The sequence below is a fragment of the Suncus etruscus genome, chromosome 1, assembly GCF_024139225.1.
Source record: "Suncus etruscus isolate mSunEtr1 chromosome 1, mSunEtr1.pri.cur, whole genome shotgun sequence".
In the NCBI taxonomy this organism is placed as follows: Eukaryota; Metazoa; Chordata; class Mammalia; order Eulipotyphla; family Soricidae; genus Suncus; species Suncus etruscus.
In genome coordinates, this window is record NC_064848.1 from 179,478,081 (window position 1) to 179,503,261 (window position 25,181).

At 41.0% G+C, this 25,181-nt stretch overlaps 1 protein-coding gene across 1 annotated transcript; it reads left to right on the forward strand.

The window, feature by feature from the left end:
* Positions 1–1,618: 1,618 nt before the first annotated feature.
* Positions 1,619–24,729, forward strand: LOC125997088 (uncharacterized). The gene is given in 6 exon segments (XM_049765581.1): positions 1,619–1,715; positions 1,801–2,177; positions 2,633–3,234; positions 3,301–6,656; positions 8,353–8,417; positions 24,526–24,729. Coding segments are annotated over 6 exon segments (4,701 nt in total).
* Positions 24,730–25,181: the final 452 nt, after the last annotated feature.

Consider the following 25,181-nt stretch of genomic DNA (forward strand, 5'->3'; position numbering starts at 1 on the left):
TTTTGTTTCTATTACATTGTTTGGCAACCAATTCTCAGCAAAGATACCGAGGAAATAAATTTTTTATTAAGGTTGAGTGGTTCCATTTTTAAGAATGGCCACAAGAAGATAAGGCACAAGTCTATAAATGAAATAACTCTGAAGGAGGAGGATGTTCTTAATAAAACAAAAGGATCCACAAAAATTGTTAAATTCGGGGCCAGAGAGGTGGTGCAGGGCTTAAGGCGTCTGCCTTGCGTGTGCTAGCCTATGACAGACCACGGTTCAATTCCCCGATGTCCCTGGGACCCCCCCCCCAAGCCAGGAGCGATTTCTGAGTGCTTAGCCGGAGTAACCCCAGAGTATCACCGGGTGTGGTCCAAAAACCAAAAAAATAATTTTGTTATATTGATATAGTTTTGAAAAGGAATAAAATCCATGCCGGGTTTCACTTAGATCCATGCCGGGTTTTACTTAGATCCATGCCGGGTTTTACTTAGGTTTTACTTAGGAAAGGACCACATGTTTACAAGCTTGCGTCTAGTGAAAAGGAAGTCCCGCCTTTACCCCTACCTCACCCAATGATCCGCGCTATCGGGCCGGAAACCCTACCTCACCCAATGATCCGCGCTATCGGGCCGGAAACCCTACCTCACCAATGGTCTGCGTTATTGTGGCGGAAGTCCCGCCTCTACCCCTACCTCACCCAATGATCCGCGCTATCGGGCCGGAAACCCTACCTCACCCAATGATCTGTGTTATCATGGTGGAAGCCCAGCCCTCAAGGAAGTGCATCATTCTACTTCCTTCTCCTCCCATTTCCCATCTTATATAAGGGGGAACCAGCCGTAGCACGCGGTCTTTCTGGCTTTGCTCTGTGGGAGGAAGCCGTAGACCCTGGTACCAGAATAAAAGAATCCACCTGAGCGTTTGCTTGAGTTGGTCTCCCTTCATTTCTCCGCGACGGAGCAGAATTTGGAATCCTCGAACCGGACATTGGCGAGCCAGCCAGGAGATACCAGATCTGCCCGGAGCGGGGGTAGTGAACGGACCACTCGGTGGGTTCTAATTAATGTAGCTTGTGTTGTTGTGTTGTTGGTTGTAACTTGTTGTGAGTAGAAGCTAGCACTGTATCTTGTATCTTGTGTTGTTGGTTGTAACTTGTTGTGAGTAGAAGCTAGCACTGTATCTTATGTTGTCGGTTGTAACTTGTTTCGGGTAGAAATTGGCAGTATACTTTATGTTGTTGTGACTGGATGTGCATCAAAAATGGAAGTAGGGAAATGGTAGGGTGACCGAGGACCTGAGAGTCCCCACTCGAAGTGGATACCGGGTGGTAGTGAATTGACGAGTTCAGAAACTATAGGTCACGACCCTGGAGGGCCCCCAGGAGTTCGAGTTTGCAGCGGGGAAGACGTTCCCCAGGCTGCTGTGGTGAACCTTATTTCTATTAATTAGAGATTTCTGTTTTTGAGTTTTGCTCCTCTGTTCTGTCTTGTTCCATTGTAGTTGTGTCGTGTAAGTGTGTAGGTTCTGTAGACGTGTGTTGGCTTAAATTCTTTGAACTCTTCTATCCTCACCTCCTTTGCCCCCCCCCAAATCTTTTCCTCATCTACTCCTTTGATTTACTGTTCTCATTATGGGACAGAAGCAGACAACTCCTTTGTCCCTCACTCTGGACCACTGGTCAGAAGTGAGGACTCGTGCACAAAATCGTTCCCTAGCCGTAAAAAGGGGCAAGTGGCAGACATGCTGTGCTGCTGAGTGGCCAGCCTTTCAAGTTGGATGGCCAAAGGGGGGGGTCTTTTTATATTTCCCTAGTTCGCAGAGTGAGAGACATCGTGTACCGACCGGGGCCGCATGGACATCCTGATCAAGAACCCTACATTCTCATGTGGGAGGACCTCTGTACCAGTCCCCCTGACTGGGTGCGGCCATTCCTTCCCCCCCCTAAACCTTCTTCTTTACAGCCGCTTTTGGAGCCTACGATCCTACCCATGAAGGAGAAAAGGGAATCGGAGTCACAGCCTAAAGAGGAGCGAGCTGTGCCCCGCATTTACCCTGACACTACGGACCTACTTCTCTTTGAACCCCCCCCTTACAACCCATCTGCTCACACCCCTTCCGCTCCAGCAGGGGAGGCGACTGCAGAACCCCGTTCCCCATTAGATCTCTCCTTAGCTTCCCAGCCTTCCCATGTGCTCCAGGGGGCTGGGGGGGGAGCAGCTTCCCACGTGCTCCAGGGGGCTGGGGGAGGAGCAGCTTCCCACGTGCTCCAGGGGGCTGGGGGAGGAGCGGCTTCCCACGTGCTCCAGGGGGCTGGGGGAGGAGCAACTTCCCATGTGCTGCAGGGGGGAGGGGAAGGAGCAGCTTCTCACGTGCTCCAGGGGGTAGGGGGAGGAGCAACTTGCTTGCCTCCATCATCCCCAGAGTCCTTGCCGGATGAGAGCCAGGGAGCAGGGCCAGCTGCGGGAACCCGCAGCAGGCAAAAAGATTCGACATTTGGAGCTTTGCCAATCATGCCGCTGAGGCCAGTAGGGCCCATAATGGACGATGGGAGGGGGGGGAGATGCCTGCCCTCCAGTATTGGCCCTTCCCCACGTCTGACCTTTATAACTGGAAGCTTAACCATCCCTCTTTCTCTGAAGACCCCACTAGGTTAATTAATCTTTTAGATTCTCTGATGAACACCCACCAGCCTACTTGGGACGACTGCCAGCAGCTGCTTCGTACCCTGTTCACTACTGAAGAACAGGACCGCATTTTGGCAGCAGCCCGGAAAAATGTGATAGGATTAGATGGCTTGGTGACAACCAGACCTGATGTTATTGATGACTCTTTCCCCTTGCGGAGACCGGATTGGGACCCCAACACATATGAAGGTAGGGGGAATCTGTCCACCTATCGCCAGACTCTCATGAGAGGTCTCCGGGAAGCGGCTAGAAAGCCCACAAACCTAGCCAAGGTAAAAGAGGTAATACAGGGACCCGATGAGCCTCCCGGGGTTTTCCTAGAAAGGCTGATGGAAGCCTATAGGAGGTATACTCCTTTTGATCCAACCTCTGAAACTCATCAGGCTTCAGTCATTATGGCTTTTGTAGGACAGTCAGCAGCAGATATTAGAAAGAAACTCCAGAGGCTGGAGGATATCCAGGGAAAGACTTTACAAGATCTAGTAAAGGAGGCTGAGAAAGTGTTCAGTAAGAGAGAAACAAAGGAAGAAAGAGAGGAGCGACTAGAAAAGGAGAGAAGAGAGTGGCAGGAGAAGAGAGACAGGGAAAGGAGAGAAGCAGAGGAGAAAGAGAGGGAAGAGAGAGAGAGGAGGGAAGAACGAAAGGACAGAAGAAGGAATAAGGAACTGGCAAGGGTCTTGGCAGTAGCAGTAGACAGATCTAGCACAGGTCAGAAAGGTAGGGACCTGGGCCCACGAAGACGCCGACCCCTGGACAAGGACCAATGCGCTCGCTGCCGCCAGAGGGGACACTGGGCTCGGGAATGCACCCAACCCCCACGATCCCCTCGTAGCACCCAACCCCCACGATCCCCTCAACCTTCAAGGACCCTGGCCCTTGAATCTGAATAGGGGGGTCAGGGCTCCAACCCCCTCCGGGAGCTCAGGGCTAAATTTAAGGTGGAGGGGACTCCCATAGACTTTGAACTTGACACAGGGGCAGTATACTCGGTCCTAAAGAAACCTTTGGGACCCCTCTCTAGTAAGCAATCCTTAGTACAAGGAGCAAATGGAAGTAGCTATCGTTCCTGGACTACTTCCCGGACTATGGACTTGGGGAAAGGAGAAATCAAGCATTCTTTCCTGGTCATACCAAACTGCCCCTCACCTCTAATGGGACGAGACTTGCTAACCAAACTCAGAGCCCAGATAACCTTTGAAGAAACTGGTCCAGAAATTGCTTTTCTTAATCCCAGTGTTCAACCACTTACCACCTCCGTCCTGACCATCAGGGCTGAGGATGAATATAGACTATTTACAAATGACCCCTTGCCAGTTGAAAGCCAAGACACCGACTTTTGGTTGAGACTAGTTCCAGAAGCTTGGGCCGAAACTGCTGGACTGGGGTTGTCTACCTTACAGGCTCCAGTAGTGGTAGAGTTAAAAACTACTGCTGTCCCTGTGAGAGTTAGGCAGTACCCCATGAGTCAGGAAGCGAAGAAAGGCATAACTCCTCATATCCGGAAACTTCTCCAACAAGGGGTCTTAGTAAAATGTCAGTCAGCCTGGAATACTCCATTACTCCCAGTTAAGAAGCCTGGAACTGGGGACTATCGGCCAGTACAGGACCTAAGGGCAGTTAACAGCCAGGTGGAAGTCATCCATCCCACTGTGCCAAACCCATACAATCTTCTCAGCACCTTAAGTCCTGAAAGAGTATGGTATAGTGTATTGGACTTAAAAGACGCTTTCTTCTGCCTGTCTCTACATCCAGCCAGTCAACCCTTATTTGCTTTTGAGTGGAGTGATCCTGAGGCAGGAATTTCAGGCCAACTAACCTGGACCAGATTGCCTCAGGGATTTAAGAACTCTCCTACCATCTTTGATGAGGCCTTGCACCAAGACTTAAGTCTCTTCCGCAGCCAGCACCCCCAGGTAACCCTGCTCCAGTATGTGGACGATATTTTACTTGCAGGAAAAACTGAAGAAGATTGCAAGCAGGCCACCCATGACCTGCTGAAGGAACTTGCTCGGCTAGGGTATAGAGCATCAGCTAAGAAGGCGCAGCTGTGCCAGAGAGAGGTGACGTTTCTGGGATACATGCTACGAGGGGGAAAGCGATGGCTGACGGAGGCCCGGAAGAAGGTCGTGGCACAGATCCCTGCACCTACTACTCGCCGGCAGTTACGTGAGTTTCTGGGGACGGCAGGTTTCTGCCGCCTCTGGATCCCTGGTTTCGCCAACTTGGCAGCCCCACTGTACCCCCTCACAAAAGGGGATGCCAAGTTTGAGTGGACCCATGAATGCCAAAGGGCGTTTGACTCTATCAAAACAGCTCTGCTCACAGCCCCAGCCCTGGCCCTCCCTGATGCTAGCAGGCCTTTTACCTTATATCTAGAAGAGAAAGGGGGAATGGCAAAGGGAGTGCTGACACAGACGCTAGGTCCGTGGAAAAGGCCGGTTGCCTACCTATCAAAGAAACTAGACCCAGTGGCCAGTGGGTGGCCTAAATGTTTGAGGGCAATAGCCGCAGCTGCACTTCTGGTAAAGGATGCAGATAAAATTTCCTTGGGACAAAAGCTGACTATAATAGCCCCTCATGCTCTGGAAAGTATAATTCGACAGCCCCCCGACCGTTGGCTCTCAAATGCCCGTATTACCCACTATCAGAGCATCCTTCTAGACAAAGGCAGAATAACTATCGGCCTACCTGTGATTCTCAACCCGGCCACCCTGCTCCCTGAAGAGTCAGAGACACCAGTGTTGCATAACTGCCAGGATTTGCTGGCCGAAGAGAGTGGGCTGAGAAGGGACCTACAGGACCAGCCATTAAAGAACCCTGATGTCATATGGTACACAGATGGGAGTAGTTTTCTCCAAGATGGAGAGAGACGAGCTGGGGCTGCAGTGGTGAGTGACCATGACGTTATCTGGTCCAAATGCCTGAAAGAGGGGACCTCTGCTCAGCGAGCTGAGTTGATAGCCCTTACCAGAGCACTAGAAATGGCAGCAGGAAAAAGGGCAACCATCTACACAGATAGCAGATATGCTTTCGGAACTGCCCATGTCCATGGCGCTATCTACCAAAGGAGGGGACTCCTGACATCTGCAGGAAAGGAAATTAAACACAAAGAAGAGATATTGCGTCTTTTATCTGCTCTTCTCCTACCCAAAGAACTGGCGATAGTTCACTGTCCAGGTCATCAAACGGGAAAGGAAACCGTCGCGTCCGGAAATAGAAGAGCTGATGAAGCAGCAAAGGCAGCGGCATCCCGCATGAAGGAGATCCCTGCACTTATTGTTACTGAACCTGACAACCTCCCACCAGTGTCAACAACTGTAGACCCCCTTTCTGAAGAACCAGAGGTAAATCAGTATCTGCAAACTCTTCACCAACTCACCCACTTAGGGGCCAGAAAAATGATGGAGTTAATTAAGGAATGGCCTCGGGTACCAAAACCAGAGAGGCTAAAGGAAATGGCGGAAAAAATTGTAAGGTCCTGCCAACCTTGTCAACTGGTAAATGCCTATCCTACTAAGATGGGAACCGGAAAAAGACTGAGAGGGGAGAGACCAGGCCAACATTGGGAGATTGATTTCACTGAAATCAAGCCTGCCAAATATGGACTAAAGTATTTGCTAGTCTTTGTAGATACATTTTCAGGATGGGTGGAAGCCTACCCATGCAAGAAGGAAACAGCCCAGGTGGTGGCTAAGAAGATATTAGATGACATCTTCCCCAGGTTTGGACTTCCTCAGGTAATTGGGTCAGACAACGGACCAGCTTTTGTGGCCCAGGTAAGTCAGGGATTAGCCAAGACCCTGGGCATAAATTGGAAATTACACTGTTTGTATCGCCCGCAGAGCTCAGGGCAGGTAGAAAGGATGAACAGATCTATTAAGGAGACTTTAACCAAATTATCTCTAGAGACTGGCATAGGGGACTGGACTACCCTCCTACCTTCTGCCCTCTTCAGGGCTAGGAATACCCCTTTGCCCTCTTTGTGTAAACTAACTCCTTTTGAAGTGTTGTATGGTGCTCCCCCCCCGGTGCGAATGCTTTTTGAGCCTTATGATGTTTTCTCTCCCCCCTCCACTCCCTTAGCAGCTCGGCTGGCCGCCATCGCTGCCCTACAAAGCCAAGTCTGGAAAGAACTCAGACAGGCATATGAACCCGGAGAATTGACGGTGCCACATCCCTTCAAGCCGGGAGACCAGGTCCTGGTGAGGCGACATTGCTCGCGGACACTGGAGCCTCGGTGGAAGGGACCCTATGTCGTCCTTCTGATCACCCCTACTGCTGTTAAGGTGGACGGCATTGCCTCCTGGGTTCACGCCTCCCATCTGAAACCTGCCCCTGCTGACCTCAACCGTAATGAGTGGAAAGTGGAGCGCACCGAGAATCCTCTCAAGATTCGAGTCCGGCGAACGCACTCTAGCCCTGATATGCCCTCTGACTCTAACAATGCTCCTCCTGGCACTGGCTGAAGGAGGACTCGATGAGCCCATAAGCCCAGAAGAACTGGTAAAAAAACTATTTGGAAACCCCTGTGACTGTATGGGAGGCTATCAACTCAACAGTAGGCTCCTGTACACTCGAGCAGTAGACTGTGGAACTAGAATTGCTTACCTCCAGTCCCCTACTTCTTCCCAAGGGGGGGGAAAACCAGAATGGGTGTGTAGAGAAAAACCTCAACCCTTGCCTCCCTCTTCGGGGGGGAAGTGCCCTGCTGGATGTGTGGAGCTTACTCAAGTTCACTCCCGGTGCTATCGGGAGTATCGAAAGTGTACCAAAAATAACTGGGCATATCTGGTGGCCAGACTCACTGAAACTTACAAGGGGAGCATAGGAGGGAAATGGACAGTTAGTAGCTATAGATCTCCCTATGGAGCCGCAAGTTGCATGGCTGAAGTGGGAGACTTGGTCTGCTGGCCCCTAAAGGCACCCATTCACATCTCGGATGGTGGAGGGCCAACAGACCAGGAAAGAGAAAAAAAGGCCATAGACTGGGCTACAAAGGAAGTGGAGACTAAAATGCCTAAGTGGCCCCGGCACCCCTCCCTCCGACCCCGGATGCCTGCTGAGAAGTTAGATCCAAATACTCATGGCATCCTAGAAGAAACTCACAAACTTCTTAATTTCTCTAACCCTACTCTAGCTGCTGATTGTTGGCTTTGTATGAGAATGGGGGAAAATTGGCCTTTGGCTATCCCTGTCCAACTAGGTAATCTAACCTTTGCTTCTTCTAGCTGTACCTATGTCAAACCCTTTAAGGTAGTCCCTTTTAGCTTTGAATCATCCGTTTGCTATTCGCATAATAGCACCGAATCTGTAGACCTGGGTCAGGTAGGGGCTACTCAGTGTTCAGAAGTCCTACCTGCTCCCTCTAGCCCAGGGTGTTTACCTCCGGGACGGGCATGGATATGTGGTGGAAATTTGGCTTACTCTCTTTTTCCCCAGAACTGGACCGGAATATGCGTCCCAGCATTAGTGCTCCCCAACATTGACATCATCCCGGGGACAGAGTCCATCCCCTTGCCTAGCATTGATCTCTTAGGCGGCACCCGACGGTCTCGACAAGTTATAATGTTCCTGCCCCTACTGGTAGGGCTAGGGGTAGCAGGTGGACTAGCAACCGGAAGCGCAGGGCTAGCCATATCAATAGACAAATATAACAAACTCTCGCAAAAATTAATTTCAGATGTGGAGACAGTATATAATTCCATTAATGATGTGCTGGACCAGCTTGACTCCGTGGCTGAAGTGGTATTACAAAATAGGCGGGGGTTAGATTTGATCTTGGCAGAGCAAGGAGGGCTTTGTGTGGCCTTGCAAGAAAAATGTTGTTTCTATACTAACAAGTCAGGAATAGTGCGAGACAGGATCAGACACCATCAAGAGGAGCTTGCCCAAAGAAGAAAAGAGCTATTAGATGGTCCCTTATGGTCCTTATGGGGTGGGATTCTCCCCTATCTAATGCCCCTACTGGGACCCCTTCTGAGCCTTTTACTTCTGGTAGCCATTGGTCCATGCATAATCAATCGGATCACTGCGTTCATACGAGCCCAGGTTGGGGACGTTAAACTTATGGTATTACGTCAACAATATCAAGAATTAGCTCAGGCAGATAATTTTGACCAGGAATATCAGGAAGTGGAGGCCCCTGACCACATTGACTTCTAGGATTAGAAGTTTTACTACAAGAAGTGGGGAGATGAAAAGGAATAAAATCCATGCCGGGTTTCACTTAGATCCATGCCGGGTTTTACTTAGATCCATGCCGGGTTTTACTTAGGTTTTACTTAGGAAAGGACCACATGTTTACAAGCTTGCGTCTAGTGAAAAGGAAGTCCCGCCTTTACCCCTACCTCACCCAATGATCCGCGCTATCGGGCCGGAAACCCTACCTCACCCAATGATCCGCGCTATCGGGCCGGAAACCCTACCTCACCAATGGTCTGCGTTATTGTGGCGGAAGTCCCGCCTCTACCCCTACCTCACCCAATGATCCGCGCTATCGGGCCGGAAACCCTACCTCACCCAATGATCTGTGTTATCATGGTGGAAGCCCAGCCCTCAAGGAAGTGCATCATTCTACTTCCTTCTCCTCCCATTTCCCATCTTATATAAGGGGGAACCAGCCGTAGCACGCGGTCTTTCTGGCTTTGCTCTGTGGGAGGAAGCGGTAGACCCTGGTACCAGAATAAAAGAATCCACCTGAGCGTTTGCTTGAGTTGGTCTCCCTTCATTTCTCCGCGACGGAGCAGAATTTGGAATCCTCGAACCGGACAGTTTATCTACATACTAATATCAATATTTTTTTTGATTTTTGGGCCGCACCTAATAACGCTCAGGTGTTACTGCTGTCTATGTGCTCAGAAGTCGCTCCTGGCTTGGGGGACCATAGGCTAGCGCTTGCAAGGCAGACATCTTACCTCTAGCACCACTGCGCCGGCCCCTAATATCAATATTTTCTGCTATTATTTTAAATGCAAGATCTAGATAGGAATGTTAATTGAATCATTGTCCATTGGTCAAATTACTGAGGCAATGATTTATATTATTTCTGGAGTTTAAGTTTATACATATTAATATCAATTTCATATGATATATATCATTTCTAAAATAATTTTTTTTTTCAAAATAAGTAGTCTTGGACACCACCCAGCATCAAAATACTAGTATTTTTCCACTCCATTTCATAGGATCTCCTTTCCTCTGTGTTCTTCATCTTACAATCTCTCAGTACTTTCAGAATTTTCTGAATCTAAGGGTTTTATTTTCATTTGGCTTTGTGTATTCCCTTCATTCTTTGTATGCTACATACAAGTGAGAATATCTGATATTTGACTTCATTTAATTTTTGAAAGCTCCTTACAATTCTATAACAAAATTCAAAGAAATTGTTTTTGGTATTGTATGACTAGTATTCTACTGAGCATAATCATCATATCTTCTTTAGTTACTTCTATGTTTCTAGGCACTTCTGTGTTTTACATGTTGTCTATTAAAAATAATGCTGAAATGAATGTAAGTGTACATACAAATTTTCAAATTAGATATATTATAATATTTTAACAGTGGGTTGCTTGATAATATTGTAGAACTGTTTGAAATATTTTGAGAGATCTCCATATTATTTTCCTTTTAGGTTGAGTCTACTTTCTCAACAACACTTTATGAAGTTTCCTTTTGTGTCACATCCCACTCAGAAGAGGCACACACCACAAGGTAGAGTGCCCTCCTGAGAAAGAAATTATATGCCAAAAAGGCCCGCTTAGAGTAGTCAAAATCACTTGACCCTTTGCGTGGATTATTTGGACATAATTTCATAAGGGCTGTAACTATTTCTCTCTTTATTTTAAACCTTTATTAAAAATCAGGCCTTAGTAAATTCTTTCTCCTAGAACAGCAATCAATCCAGCCAAAAGTCTCCCACTGTCAAAACTACCTTGGTGCCAAGAACTGGTTTTTCAACTTAGCTCATGAGTGAAGTAATTTTCACTTTTTGCTCTGTTTACCCAAAACAGAGTAATTTTCAGTTTTTCTCTGTTTACTCAATACGAAGCAATTTTCAGTTTTCCTCTGTAATATTCAGTGTTTCCCCGAAACTCTGAAACAGTCCACCTGTAAATTACCTTTTCCTTCTGTTTTACCCAAAACTAGCAAACCCAAAACAAGCTGCTTTTTTCACCTTCAGTTTCAACTCTTTTATATGCTAATCTAAGCTAGAGTCCTTCATTCTTTTCCCAGCCTCTTTGATGTCTAGAATTTGCATCTGCCTTCCAAGTCTCTAACCTTTAAAAGCTACCAGCTCAAAAAATAAATTTGTCTCCGTTTCTGTAAACGAGAGTCCCCATACTATCTGTGTGGTTTCATTCATTTCTACAACATATTTTCCGTCATTCGCCATCCGTGTACCCACTCTCTCCCCGCGGGTTTTTTCCCGAAAACTCCACGAAGGATCTGTTTGCAGGCGCTGGCGTCTAGCGGACAGGTTTGGCCCACAGCACTTTTGTGTTGATGATATTTGGTGGTTAGGGGCATTTACAGCTGATCAGTGACTAGAGGTCAACTAATACAAGAGTTGAACCCAGGCTTCTAGCATTTTGTTCAAGTACATGGGCAATTCTTCCCTCTTGTTATCAAAACATTCAAAAGTATGCCTCTTGGGCGATTGCATTAACTCCAAGTGGTAAAATAATTGCCTAGCAATTATTTATTGTCCAGCACAACATTTTTGATGGATCTGAATTGTCAGATCAAACAGTAATTTATGGCGGAACAGGGTCATCCAGGTCATCCTATTCCATGGAACTGTTGGGGTGAGCAGTAAGCTTCTTAATTCAAGAAGCAGAAGGCCCCTATAGCTCCATATTTTATTGTAAATAATTTATCCTGTGACAGTAATCTTTATCAGAGGGGTGAATTCCCTTTATGTCTACAGAGTCTAATACAATATAAAACGCTTGAATTGTATTTTCCATTGATAGACCAATTATCTTCTTGTTTTAGTAAATGTAGAACCAATGGAACTTTTTTTCTTGTATGATGTATTATTTCCTTGGAATCAAAATAACTGTTGTCTCTAGTTAGAACAGAGAACAGCATAAGTGTTTGATTTTATTCATAGAAATGCTCACTTATCACAGGGGAAAAAGTATTACTGTTCAAAAACTAAGCAATATAATCAATCAAGTTTAAAAATCCATTCAGAGAAATATCTTAAATATTGAAAAGGCCAACAGAAATTTATTTCTTTGTATGACAGAAATTTGTTTTGTTTTGTTTATTTTGGTATCCAGACCAAACTCAAAGAGAAATTTATTTACACAGATTGCCTTAATCAAGCACGGTAAATGCCATATAAGAGAAATAAGATTAAACAGATTGTTAAGTTTGAAATAAAAAACCTCAATTGGTTATGAGATGCTCAGTTTTTGGTTTATAAGGAGTCTCTGTTTTCTTGCCAATACCATGAATAGTAATGATAGGACAATTATAAAATTAAATGCTTAGAAAAGTATATATGTATATATATTTGCTATTGGGCTACATTTGACTATGTTCAGGGCTTATTCTTGGCTTAACTTGAGGCAACTTAAAACAATAGCTGAGAAGCAAAAAAAAAAGGACAACAGACAAATTAAAAAAAATGTTCATCATCTCTTATCATTAGGGCATTCCAAATCAAGACAACCATGATATATCATCTTACACCAATGAGAAATTCACTTATCAAAAATACTGAAGACCAGGGCCTGAGCGGTGGTGCAAGTGGTAGGGTGTTTGCCTTGCACACGGCAAACCTAGGACAGATCATGATTTGATCCCTGGCATCCCATATGGTCCCCTAAAGCCAGGAGTGATTTCTGAGCGAAGAGCCAGGAGTAACCCCTGCGCGTCATGGGGTGTGGCCAAAAACAAAACAAAACAAAACTGAGAACGGGGCTGGAGAGATAGCATAGTGGTAGGGCATTTGATTGCACACAGCCAATCCAGAATGGACGGTTTTCGAATCCCAGCATCCCATATGGTTCCCTGTGCTTACCAGGAGCATTTTCTGAGCATATAGCCAGGAGTAGCCCCTGAGAGCCGCCGGGTGTGACCCAAAAACAAACAAAAATACTGAAAACAATCTCTATTGGTGGGGATGTGGCGAGAAAAGTACTCTCATCCACTACTGTGTAAATGCTGCCTGATCCACACACACCCCCATGGAAAACAGTAAGGAGGAGTCTCAGTAGACTCAAAATTGAATATCAGATAACCCAGCAATCTCTTTTTTTGGTATCTATCCCCAGGACAGAAAAAATTTACCCAAAAATATATGCATACCACTATTCATTGCAGCACTAAGTACAATAGTTAAGAATTGGAATCAATCAAAATGCCCAAAACAAATGAGTGGATCATGAAGATGTGGTACATATATACAATTGGATACTACATAGCTATATGAAATGATAATCATACAATTTCAGAAACATGGATAGCACTAGAAGATATTATGACAAATTAAATAAGCCAGAAGAAGACGAAGGAAAAATGATATCACTTATACATGGTATTTAGAATAGCTGCACTAAGAAACACAATCTTTTAAATGGTAGTTGTCTTAACACTGTTGGCTCCAGAATATATCAAGGAGAAGGAAACAATATGAGTGGAAAAGGAGAAACACAAATCTTATATTTTTTTTATACTTCAAAGAGACCTGCAGCAACAGATATGGCTGTGTAGATCGAGCAGTTGCTCAAATACTGCAATTTATATAGGTCTATAATAATATTCTAATGTTTTTATCCACAGAAATAAGTGAAGAATGCATTTGGAAGCCCTGGACTCTCACTCTAGTGCTCACTATAAGAGAGTTTTGGTATCTTAATTTTAATATGTTTGTAATAACTCTTTAATCTTTTTGTTCTCAATGGATCTTAGAGATATAGGTTGGTCACCGTAGTTTTGCACTGCAGTGCTATATTATATTAGACTCAAAATACAGTGCTCATTATTATCATGTTTTGACAAATATTCTAATATATTCATTTTTCATTTTAGTATACTTACTAATATGATGAATGCGTATGTCCACAGATAACATTGAAATAGGCAACTGCGTGCCATATACTGTTGCTACAGTGTTCATTGAGTATGTTTTTGCAATTTTCTTTCAATTAAAGCTGGATTACGATTATATAATAATGCCTAAGTTTTCAATTTGTTTTTAGGAAAGAAACCAGGATTCTCAAGACCTAATAGATGATACTCCATGGTGTGGACACCTATATAGTGCTCATTACCATATTACTTAGTATTGTAGACTTAAAAATTATGATTGTGTTAAGAATACTCTATGCATAATCTTACCCAGGAAGCCTTTCTCCAGCAAAGTTTTCCTTCATCAATGATAATTTGCCTAGTAATTGGAAAACCTTTCCATCTGACCTTCCAGTTTTATAATTTTTAAGTGCTCTGACCTGTTCCACCTGGTCAACTGTAACCTATGGATCAATCTTCATGGTGGTGGTGGTGGTGGTGGTGGTGGTGGTGGTGGTTATGTGTGTGTGTGTGTGTGTGTGTGTGTGTGTGTGTGTGTGTGTGTGTGTGTGTGTGTGTGTGGTAGCCACATCTATGCCTGTCTTATTTGTGTTTGTATTGTACATAATGATGTCTATGTGGTATATAGTACTTCCCCCCTGTTATATATATAACCTTTCCTTTTCTCCCTTCCCTGATTACCACTTTACAAATCATTCTTTATCCTTTCACTCTCTCATCCCTGTTATTCAATTTTTTCCCTATTTAACCCTTTTTACCACCAGTTCTTAATTCCTTAGGAATCAGAACAGAATGTTCCCCCCACACCCAATCAGCTGCCAGTCAGCTCCCAAAGTAAAGGGACAGCATCCCAGCCAGCCTTGCATTGGACTGGGAAGAAGTTGCCACTACTGCTGCAGCACCTTTTCTCCCACTTTCCTTCTCTTTAGACTTTTTCTCACTACTATTTTTGGCTATTTGTTGTTGTTTTGGCCATACCTGGTGATACTCAGGGGTTACTCGTGGCTATGTGCTCAGAAATTGCTCCTGGCTTGGGGGACTATAAGGGATGCCAGGGGTGTGGGGGAATCAAACCGTGGTCCATCCTGGGTTAGCACGTGCAAGGCAGGTGCCCTGCTGCTTGTGCCACCACCACTCCGGCCCCTTAGTTTTGGCTTTTAAGAGACCATTAGCTTAAAGACATTTCCTGACCCATGACTTCTGGTAGTCATTTCTTAGACTCCAAAAGACCACATCACAGGCTGAAACTGTGCTCCTAATTTTAACCCCAAACCAAGACAATTTCAGAAGATTTAAAGGCAATATGAATATTTTCTTGTATATTCTTTTATATGTATTTTCCTTAATAGTTATGATACTTATTGTGTATTTCCTCATGTAGATGTAATTTTCCCCATCTTTTTTATTTTAGTAGAAAATTATAGTAAATAAGTTTCTCTTGAGTACTGAGTTCACGATAGAACCAGGTTATAGAAATTGTCTAGCTTGTTATTATTACCCCCATATGAACCAGTAGTATCATTTGGCATTGTCCTTTTTGCATAGGTACTTCAAATTGGGGAAATCTTATGTATAGAAGTTCTTATCTAATACAGATAGAAATTCCTAAATTTTATATTTCAGGGGGATCTTTGGCCCTGAACATTTCTCATAGTGACTTGCCTTAGAGTTGATCGGGCTCTGGCCATTTACTCCTGAACCTTGAATCCCATCTTTGGAATGAGATCTAGTTTAGAATTTCATCTTTGGCATGATTTTCTGCACCGGCAACAGGGATCAAACTTCTACCAGGAAAGGCCCTAATGCTGCCCTGGCATGGACTTGTTCCTGGTTCAGTTCATATGACACCCTGAAAACATGGAAACAGCAACAACGTGCCTTCAGGGAGGATTTCTCTGTCTCTCCACCTAATTGTGAAATTAAACCAGAAGACTCTATGAAATCCTGACTTTGACACAGAATCTGTGAAAAACCCAGGATCTCTAGCTACAGAAGTCTTACTGAGACAACCATGATAGAGGGTGACATTTTCTTGGACCATAAAGAAAACACTGGGAGGGCTGGAGTGATATCAAAGCAGTAGGGCATTCACCTTGCATGCAACTGACTCAGGATGAACCTGGATTCGAAACCTGGAATAACATATGGTCTTCCAAGTCAGGACCGATTTCTGAGCATATAGCCAGGAATAATCCCTGAGTGACACTTGGTGTGCCCCTCTCCCCCAAAAAACAAAAACAATAAAAAGAAGAAAAAGTTGAGGTTAGACATCTTAGTATACTGGAAGCCTATAGTTGGCCTTATGGCGAGATGCTTCATGGGTATAGAAACACTGTTTTTAGGCCAAATGTTTTTCCTTTCTATTTTCCCCAACTTTTGCTGTACCTATGCAACAACATGCCACCTTTTTTATTTTTTAGATAGGGGCTCCTGCTTTTTTCATAGAACCTTGGAACACAAATTACTTTGCTTTAGATCCTATTTCTGCTTTTTTCTATAAAATTAAGAAGGAAATAAAAAGAAAGGATGGGGTCCAGGAGCCAAGTGGTCTCAGGTACATTGGTGGAGATAAAAAAAGGAAAGAACTAAATATCAAAGCCAATCAATAACAATAGAATCAAGAGACCCAAACTATAACAATATAACCTAAAACATAGACTATTTTTACTGTCAGAGCAGAAGACAAAATTCGGTGTCATTGGATGCACTCTGAAACAATATTGGAGAGATATTTATTGACACTGGTGGTAGGATTGACCCCGATTCATTGTATGCCTGAAATCCAACTATGAAGGACTTGATAATTCACAATGATTTCAAAACAAATAAAATAAAAACAAAAAGTATTTGAACTTATGGGGCCGGAGAGATAGCATGGAGGTAAGGCGTTTGCCTCTCATGCAAGAGGTCATCGGTTCGAATCCCGGCGTCCCATATATGGTCCTCCCGTGCCTGCCAGGAGCAATTTCTGAGCCTGGAGCCAGGAATAATCCCTGAGCACTGCCGGGTGTGACCCAAAAACCACAAAAAAAAAAAAAAAAAGTATTTGAACTTAAATCCAGTTCTGCTTCATGCAAGATATATATCTTACACAGTACACACTATTCTATCTCTCCAGTCATAGAAAAACACTTGTTAAAAGCTTTTGTATAAGTTATTAGAATAGCTATTAAAAGTGAAAACATTAAAATCTGTTATATACCAGCACTAATGTATAACACACATTGTCTGTTGTAATATATTCTCTTTTTTAATTCTTTTTTTAATTTAATTTTTTTTAAAATTTTGACCAGAGTTCCAAATTTGACCAGATTAAAAATCTTTCACAGTAATATATTAGGTACATAGTGACACTGAATTAGGGGCATTCCCACCACCAATGTTGTCCTCCCTCCACCCCTGTTCCCAGCATGTATTCCATATCCCCCTCCTTTGCCCCCAGGCTGTGAGTATAAGTGGTCCCCTCTATGTCTAGCTTGTTGTAGATTGAGTATTGATTCTGTTGTCATTGGCTTTAGATTTGGTGTTTAAGTCTGATCATTTTTTTATTTCTACTCAATGTTCATACAAATTTTATATACGATTGGAAAATTTATCTAAGAGTTATTTTTTTATTGGGTGAAGCACTGTTGTCCACATTCATATCAGCTCATGGGTCTATTGTGGTGCTAGGCAGTCAAACAAGAGTTGGCAAAATACAAAAGGAAAGCACTTTAACTCCCGTACTATTTCTTTGGCCTCTGAAATTATATTTTAAATAAAATTTCATTTATTTACCATGTTTCATAATACTCTAAAATTTTAGAAATACAGTTTTAACACCTCTGTGTATGATTGTCTCGGACTCTATTAAAAAATGACCCCTCTATATTTTTTATTTCTGACAATTAATACATTTTCACAGCATCTAAGCAATGTTTGTTGTACTTTGACAGTAATTTGTTTTTGCTATTTATAAATACAAGTTATTTATTACAATTTAAGCAATCTGGTAGTTGTATTTTGCATTTTAAAGTATTTTTGGATTAAACTCATTGAGATTTTGAATTTATGTTTATGAGGGATATAAGTCTATGATCTTTTTATGTGGGTTTCTGGTTTTTTTTTATTTTCTATTGAGAATCAGGGTGATGTTAGTCTTTTTGATTTTTATAAGAGTTTAATAATATAAGTCATATCTTTGTTGAAATAGTAGTTGCACTTACTGGTAAAGATATCTAAATGTGGGCTTTTGTGTCGAGAAACTTTTTGTTTTTTGTTTTTCGGGCCACACCCGTTTGATGCTCAGGGGTCACTCCTGGCTAAGCGCTCAGAAGTCCCCCCACTGGCTTGAGGGGACCATATGGGATGCCAGGGGATCGAACCGCAATCCTTCCTTGGCTAGCGCTTGCAAGGCAGACACATTACCTCTAGCGCCACCTTGCCGGCCCCTGTGAGAAACTTTTGACTATTATTGTTATTTCTTTACTTGTGATTTGCCTCATTGACTTTCCATTTTTTCCTGTCTTGGAAGGTTATATATTAGAAAATAACTGCTCATTTCTTGTTATGTACTTAAACATTGATGTTTGTATTAGTCCCTTATGATTATTTTTATATCTGTTTAGTCTATTAAAATTATGCTCCCTTAAGTTCTGACTTTTATCCATATGTTTTTTATTGAAAAAAACATATGGGTTCTTAACAACTTGATAATGGTGATGCATAAAAAGGGTTTCACAGTTTAGTTATGATAATCTGAGGCTTTTGTTTACAGCAAGGTCAGATCACACTTAGCAGATATATCTGAAGCTAGAGATTGAACTCAGTCTCATGTCGACAATATAGCAATTTGACCATGGGTTTACATTCTCTAGGTTCTCATTTCTTTTATTTTCTGTGATTTTGGGTCATATTCAGAAGTGACTAGGGCTTCTGAATCTGCACTCAGAAAATTATCCTGGATAGTTCAGGAAAACATATGCGATACCAGAGATCAAAACTCTGGTCCATCCCGGGTCGACCACATGTTCTACTTTTCCCTTTCTTATTGTTTAAACAGGCTTTCTTCTTTTTCCTTATTAGAGCTTATTAGAGCTATTAAAAATAGCTCTAAATTTTATTAATCTTTTATATTATTTTCCTTTCTTTTTATTATTTTGAAAATTATTGTATGTTTTTTTTTATTATTTTAGCTGAAAAGTTAGATTTGATATGGACCTTCATATAAAAACATCTTTATTAGTGGTTTTTACTTCATCCCATCGGGTCGTATTGTTCATTTTCAGTTTTTCTTATGTCCATGCTTGAATTTTCTCCATTTTTCTTTTTGTAGTTGTCTTCTTCACAAAATTGTGATAAGAAAATGAAGTGTTGTATATTATGGCAGTTGGAAGAGATAGCTGGAGATAGTTGGTTGGTAGTTAGAAGATATATGGTAGTTGGGCTTGGACATGCCCCTAGACAGGCCCCTTGTCATGCTGTATAAAAAGAGAAATTGGGACTGGTGAGAGGGGGCCCAGAATAGTGACAAGAGCAATGCCTGCTGCCTTGCAGGGGACCAGAGATAAAAAAAAATTGTGAAATGCTGCCTGATTTGCTACTATTCTCTTATATCTTTTTGAACCCAAGTTTCCCCTGTCCAACTCTGGCTGGTGAATTTCCATCTAAATCCCTGGGACTGAAGAGAGAAAAGAGAAAAACCTAAGTCACCTCCTGGTGACTGAAGCCTGCTGCTGCCCTGAGGTTCCAAGAGAAGGAAAGAGATTTAGATGGCATCTGGGCCTCACAGGCCCCTGGGAACCTTACAACTCTGCAGCCTTAGGACTATGTAGCTTGCAACCTTGGCAGCCTTGGGCACCTTGGGCTACTGCATTAAATGATTTCAGTATTCATATATTTATTGAGATTGTTTTATTTTAGTTTTTGAGTCACATCTGGTGATGCTTTGAAGGAACTCCTGGCTCTGCACTCAAGAATAACTCTAAAAATATGCTCTTGGCAGTGCTCAGGAACCATATAGGATACTAGGGATTGAATCCTGGTTGGAGGCATGGCAGGAAAATACCCTAATCTGACTATCTTTCCAGCCTATATTTATTGGTTTATTTGTGTGTTTTTTTTTTTTTTTTTTTTTTTTTGGTTTTTGGGCCACACCCGTTTAACGCTCAGGGGTTACTCCTGGCTATGCGCTCAGAAATCGCCCCTGGCTTGGGGGGACCATATGGGACGCTGGGGGATCGAACCGAGGTCCGTCCTACGGTAGCGCTTGTAAGGCAGACACCTTACCTCCAGCGCCACCTTCCCAGCCCCGGTTTATTTGTGTTCTAACACATATCACTTGAAATATTCCTGTGAACTTGAGAATAATTTATTTCTTTTGGCATGTTATTTTTGTACATCTATTAATTCAATCTGGTAAATTGCATTAAACTATTGTTTTCTTCTTGACTTTATATTGATCTATTCATAATAATAAGTGGTGTTTTGAGAAATTCTTTTATTGGAGTATTGTGTAGGTATTGGCTTTGGGTCAGTTAATAAATATTTTATATATTTTTGTGCCCTCATATCAAATACTATCTATTAATGATTTATATATACTTGATTGGTATAATTATTAAACAATATTTATTATTGTTCCTCATATTTACTTTTTCCTCATATTTCTTTTGGTTCAGTGTTCTTTTGTTTTTTGTTTTTGACTATTTGAAAGAACTACTTTCAACATATTTTTGTGGTGCAAATCTGGTGGTGGTAAATTATTAAGTTTGTTCATCTAGGAAGTATTTTTCCTATCATATACAGATAATAATATAAATGGATAAGGCATCTTAAGATAGGATAATTGATTATTTAAAATGGTAAATTTCTTATTATTATATCCTAGCATCCAGGGTTTTTCTAGAAAATACGATTAGTTTACCTTTTATAAATTTTATTTAAGTATCCTGGTCACAATGTTTTTATGATTGAGTTTTAGTCATTTAATGGATACCACCTTTCATCAGTGCAATGTTCCCATCAGTGTCCCAAGTTTCCACCCACTGCCTGTTTCTAGAAAAGATAATTTACTTCTTTCTCTTTCTTACCTTTTTTTTCACTGTCGTTTTCACTATTGGTAATGAACATTAGCATGCATATCACTTTATCTTCTTTAAGGACTAATTTCTTGTCCCGATTGATCAGGTCACCCATCTTTGTAATAAAGGTCCCTTCTCTATCCACATGTATTCCCCACTCATTGTGGCAAGATTCTGATGATGGAATAGTCCTCCTTTATCTCATTCTGTTGTCTCTAGATATGATTATAATACTATATTTTATTTCACTTATATTCCACAAATGATTATCAATATCCCAGAAGATTATTCTATGTCTATCACTCTTTTAATTCAACATCATACTCTCCATATCTATTTATTTACAAGAAAATTTATGACTTCATAGTATTTCATTGTGTAGATGTATTAATGTTGCTTCTTTAAAATATCTTTATTTAAACACCTTGATTACAAATATGATTGTAGTTGGGTTTCAGTCATATAAAGAACACCCACCTTCTACAGTGAAACATTTCCATCACCAGTAGCCCAAATCTACCTCCTCCCCACCCCCTACTTGTATTTGAGACAGGATTTCTACTTCCCTTATTCATTCACATGTTATGATAGTTGTCAGTGTAGTTATTTCTCTAATTGCACTCACCAGTTTTTGTGGTGAGCGTCATATTGTGCACTGGACCTTCCAGCCATCATCTCTTTGTCTCTGAGAATTATTTCAAAAATGTATTTTATTTTTCTTAAAACTCATATATAAATTAATATTCTGTGTCTGTTTTCTGCTGTCATACTTCACTCAGCATAATAGATTCCATGAACATTTATGTATAGAAAAATTTTATGACTCCATCTCTCTTGATGGCTGCATAATATTCCATTTTTATATGTACCTCAATTTATTTAGCCATTCATCTGTTGACGGGCACTTTGGTTGTTTCCAGTCTGGCTATTGTAAATAGCGCTGTAATAAATACAGGTGTGAGGAAGGGATTTTTGAATTGTATTTTTATGTTCCTAGGTTATATCTGTAGGAGTGGTATAGCTGGATCATATGGGGGCTCGATTTCCAGTTTTTTGAGGCAGCTCCATATCGTTTTCCATAAAAGTTGGAATAGACGTCATTCCTACTAGCAGTGAATAAGAGTTCCTTTCTCTCCACATCCCCGCCAGCACTGCTTGTTCTCATTCTCTGTGAGGTGCGCCAATCTTTGTGGTGTGAGATGAAGATGTACCAAAGTTTCTTTAATCACTCATCTGTTCTCAGGCATTTGGGTTTTTTCCAGACACTGCCTAGTGTAAATAGTGCTGCAACAGACATAGATATGCAGAGAGATTTTCTTCATGGTGTTTCTGTGTTCGTAGGGTATAGCCCTTGAAGTGGCACTGCTAGATCATATGGAAGCTCAATTTCTATTTTATTTTTAAGAATATATATATATTGATTTCCAAAAAAGAATGGACTAGTTTACATTCCTATCAGGAGTGAATGAGAGCCCTTTTCTCCCCACATATGCACCAGCACTGGTTCTTATTCTTCTTTGAAATGTGTGCCAGTCTTTGCAGTGTGAGATAATATCTTGTATTTTGATTTGCATCTTTCTGATTCATGATGTGGAACATTTTTTATGTGTGTTTTAGCCATCTGTATTTCTTTATTGAATAAATGCCTGTTAATTTTTTTGCCCATTTTTGGTTTAAGTTAGATGTTTATATTTTATTTTCCTTGTTCAGTTTATTAGTACCATGTATATCTTAGATATCAGCCCCTAATCAGGTAGATATTGAATGAATAGTTTCTCTCATTCCATATATAAAAACATGACATTTTTCAAAGCTGTGGATTAAATACTTTTGATTCATTTGGAAAAATAAACATCCAATACATAGTTAAAACAATCCCTGGGAAAAAGAAGGAAGTCATCACTTGCACCCAATTTAAACTCTACTTACAAAGCAGCAGTCATTAAAACACCATGGTGATCAAATAAAGACAAACCCTCAGATCAATGAAATTAACTTGAATATTCTGAGATTGAAATTCAGGTATACAATCTACTAATCTTTAATAAAGGGACAACAAACATAAAGTGGAACAAGAAAAACCTCTTCAACAAGTGGTATTGTTTGGGCTTACAGGTCAAGTAATGCAAAAAAAGAGAACTCAGCCCTCTTTCACATCATGCACAATGGCCAAATCAAAATGGATTAAAGACCTTGATATCAGAACTGAAACCATAAGGTACAAAAAGAAAAACAGTAGGTGGAACACTGCATGACTTTAAAGCTCAAGGCTTCTTCAAGGATGAACACCAGTTGCGAAGCAAGTGGAAACAAACACAAACAAATGGAACTATATTAAACTAGAAGCTTCTGCACTTCAAAGGTAACAGAAACCAGCATAACTTTTGTATGATTTTTTTGGTTACCCCTTCCAATGGACTCTCATAGTCAAGATTTTTTTAATTTTTTAAAAATTTTTGTTTCCTTCTCTTTTACATTTGAGGACATTTTATGTTATTACACTTATGGTTTTCTTTCTGAGAGTATTTTTCATTCCTTCCATGGTAGCTTAAAATTCATTTTCTGTGGTGATTCACTCCCTTAGGTCTATAACTCCCTTCCACCCTGTATTTGTTTTCATGTTTTATATGTTTTGGTCTTTGTTAGTGGATCTCATTGATTTTCTTCATAGTAGTTACTTTAAATTGTTTGTGAGACGCCCCATTATCACTTTGTTAAGATTGATTTCTGTGAAATTTTTTTTCATTCAATTGCAGATTTTGCTTTTTATTTTGAAATCTACTTTGATTTTCTCTAGGTGTGCTGTGTTTTTAGATTTAGAGATCTTGTCTAGTTTTATTTTTCAAGACCTCAAATGTAGTGGAGTAAGAGTTCCATCTCCCCTTGCTAGTCCATATATTTGTAAAGTATATATATTCTTATATTAAATTTTTATAAAGTTCTTATACTAGCTTATATTTCTATGCTATATATTTATTTTACCATAATGTTCAACTGGCAGTTATTATATTTCAGCAATGTATATTCAAAAAGTGTCTTTAAATAATTGTTATCACTGATTAATCTTACCTTTGTATACCATTTTTAAGCTAAGATTTCTCTACAACTCTATAAGTATGTGACCAAAGTACACAGTATGCTTATGAAAAGACTGACATCCTCTTTGTAGCTCCAGAAAAAAAGATGCATGCTACTGTTGTTTGTTTTCTTCTTTCTCTCTTATTTTTGATATTTTAATTGAATTACCATAATATATAGTTAATGTTGTTTATGATTGAGTTTCAGTAATACAATGTCCAATACTCATCACTTTATTAGTGCACATTACCTGACACCAATGTTTCCAGTTTCCCATCTACCCCTCTACTTGCTTTCTCTATGATATACATTTTTTCTTTCTCTCTTTTTCTCATCTCTCTCCTTATTTTTTCCTTTTAGACACTGCAATTTTCAATATTGTTGCTAAAATGGTATCAACATCTGGTTTTGAAATACCAATACAAGAAGAGCATGAGAGGAGTGTTCACAAAGTAAAAATAAAACAGGATATATATATGTATGTATAAAATATGTATATATATATATAACTTCTTACATGGTTACAAACATAATTAAATAAGGGAGTCTTTTTTGTGAATTGTATTACCTGTTAGATATCTTGAATAACTATTGAATAGAATTTGTGCTTATTCTTTTTTTTATCATATGGATTTAATTAAATTCATCATCTGTGTTTTCTCTTCCTCCATTAGACCAGAACTGATATCCCAAGCAAAACTAGCAGTAGTGGAACCCTTCACTTTAGGCTTGCAGCTCTGAAGAAGAACCCTGGTGGAACCTACACATATAACTCTAATCCACCTCACCTGTATGTTCTGGTCATACCTGCAGCAACCCAAGAAGCACAAGAAGAAACAGTAGAAGTACTAACATTTCTTAGTGAAGGGCAGGGATAGTGGGTATGACATTGGTTCACTTTTGATAGAGGAAACAGGTACAAAAACCAAGCATAGGTTATGCCATCACCTATGGAGAAACTAAAGAAAGGACTTGAATTAAAACACTATTTAAAAAAAACACTATTGAATAAAAAACCACAGGGACAAATTTATTAAGAGTAATAGAAAGTAATAGCTCTGTGTAATGTAGCAAACACATTTTAATCACCAAAACACCGCAATGTGGTGGCACCAAAATAAAATAAGAATTTTTGTAAACCAAGCATGAAGTCAGGAAGATTATAATCTAAGTGATAGCAAATTCAAAACAGCTGTCACTAACTCAAATAGCTACAAAAAGTCTCAGTGATTATTAATGGACTGTAAATTAAATGTAAATCAATAGAATAATAAATGGAATTAAATAGATTCACAATTATTGTTTCATAAAGACTGAAGCTTTGCTTAAA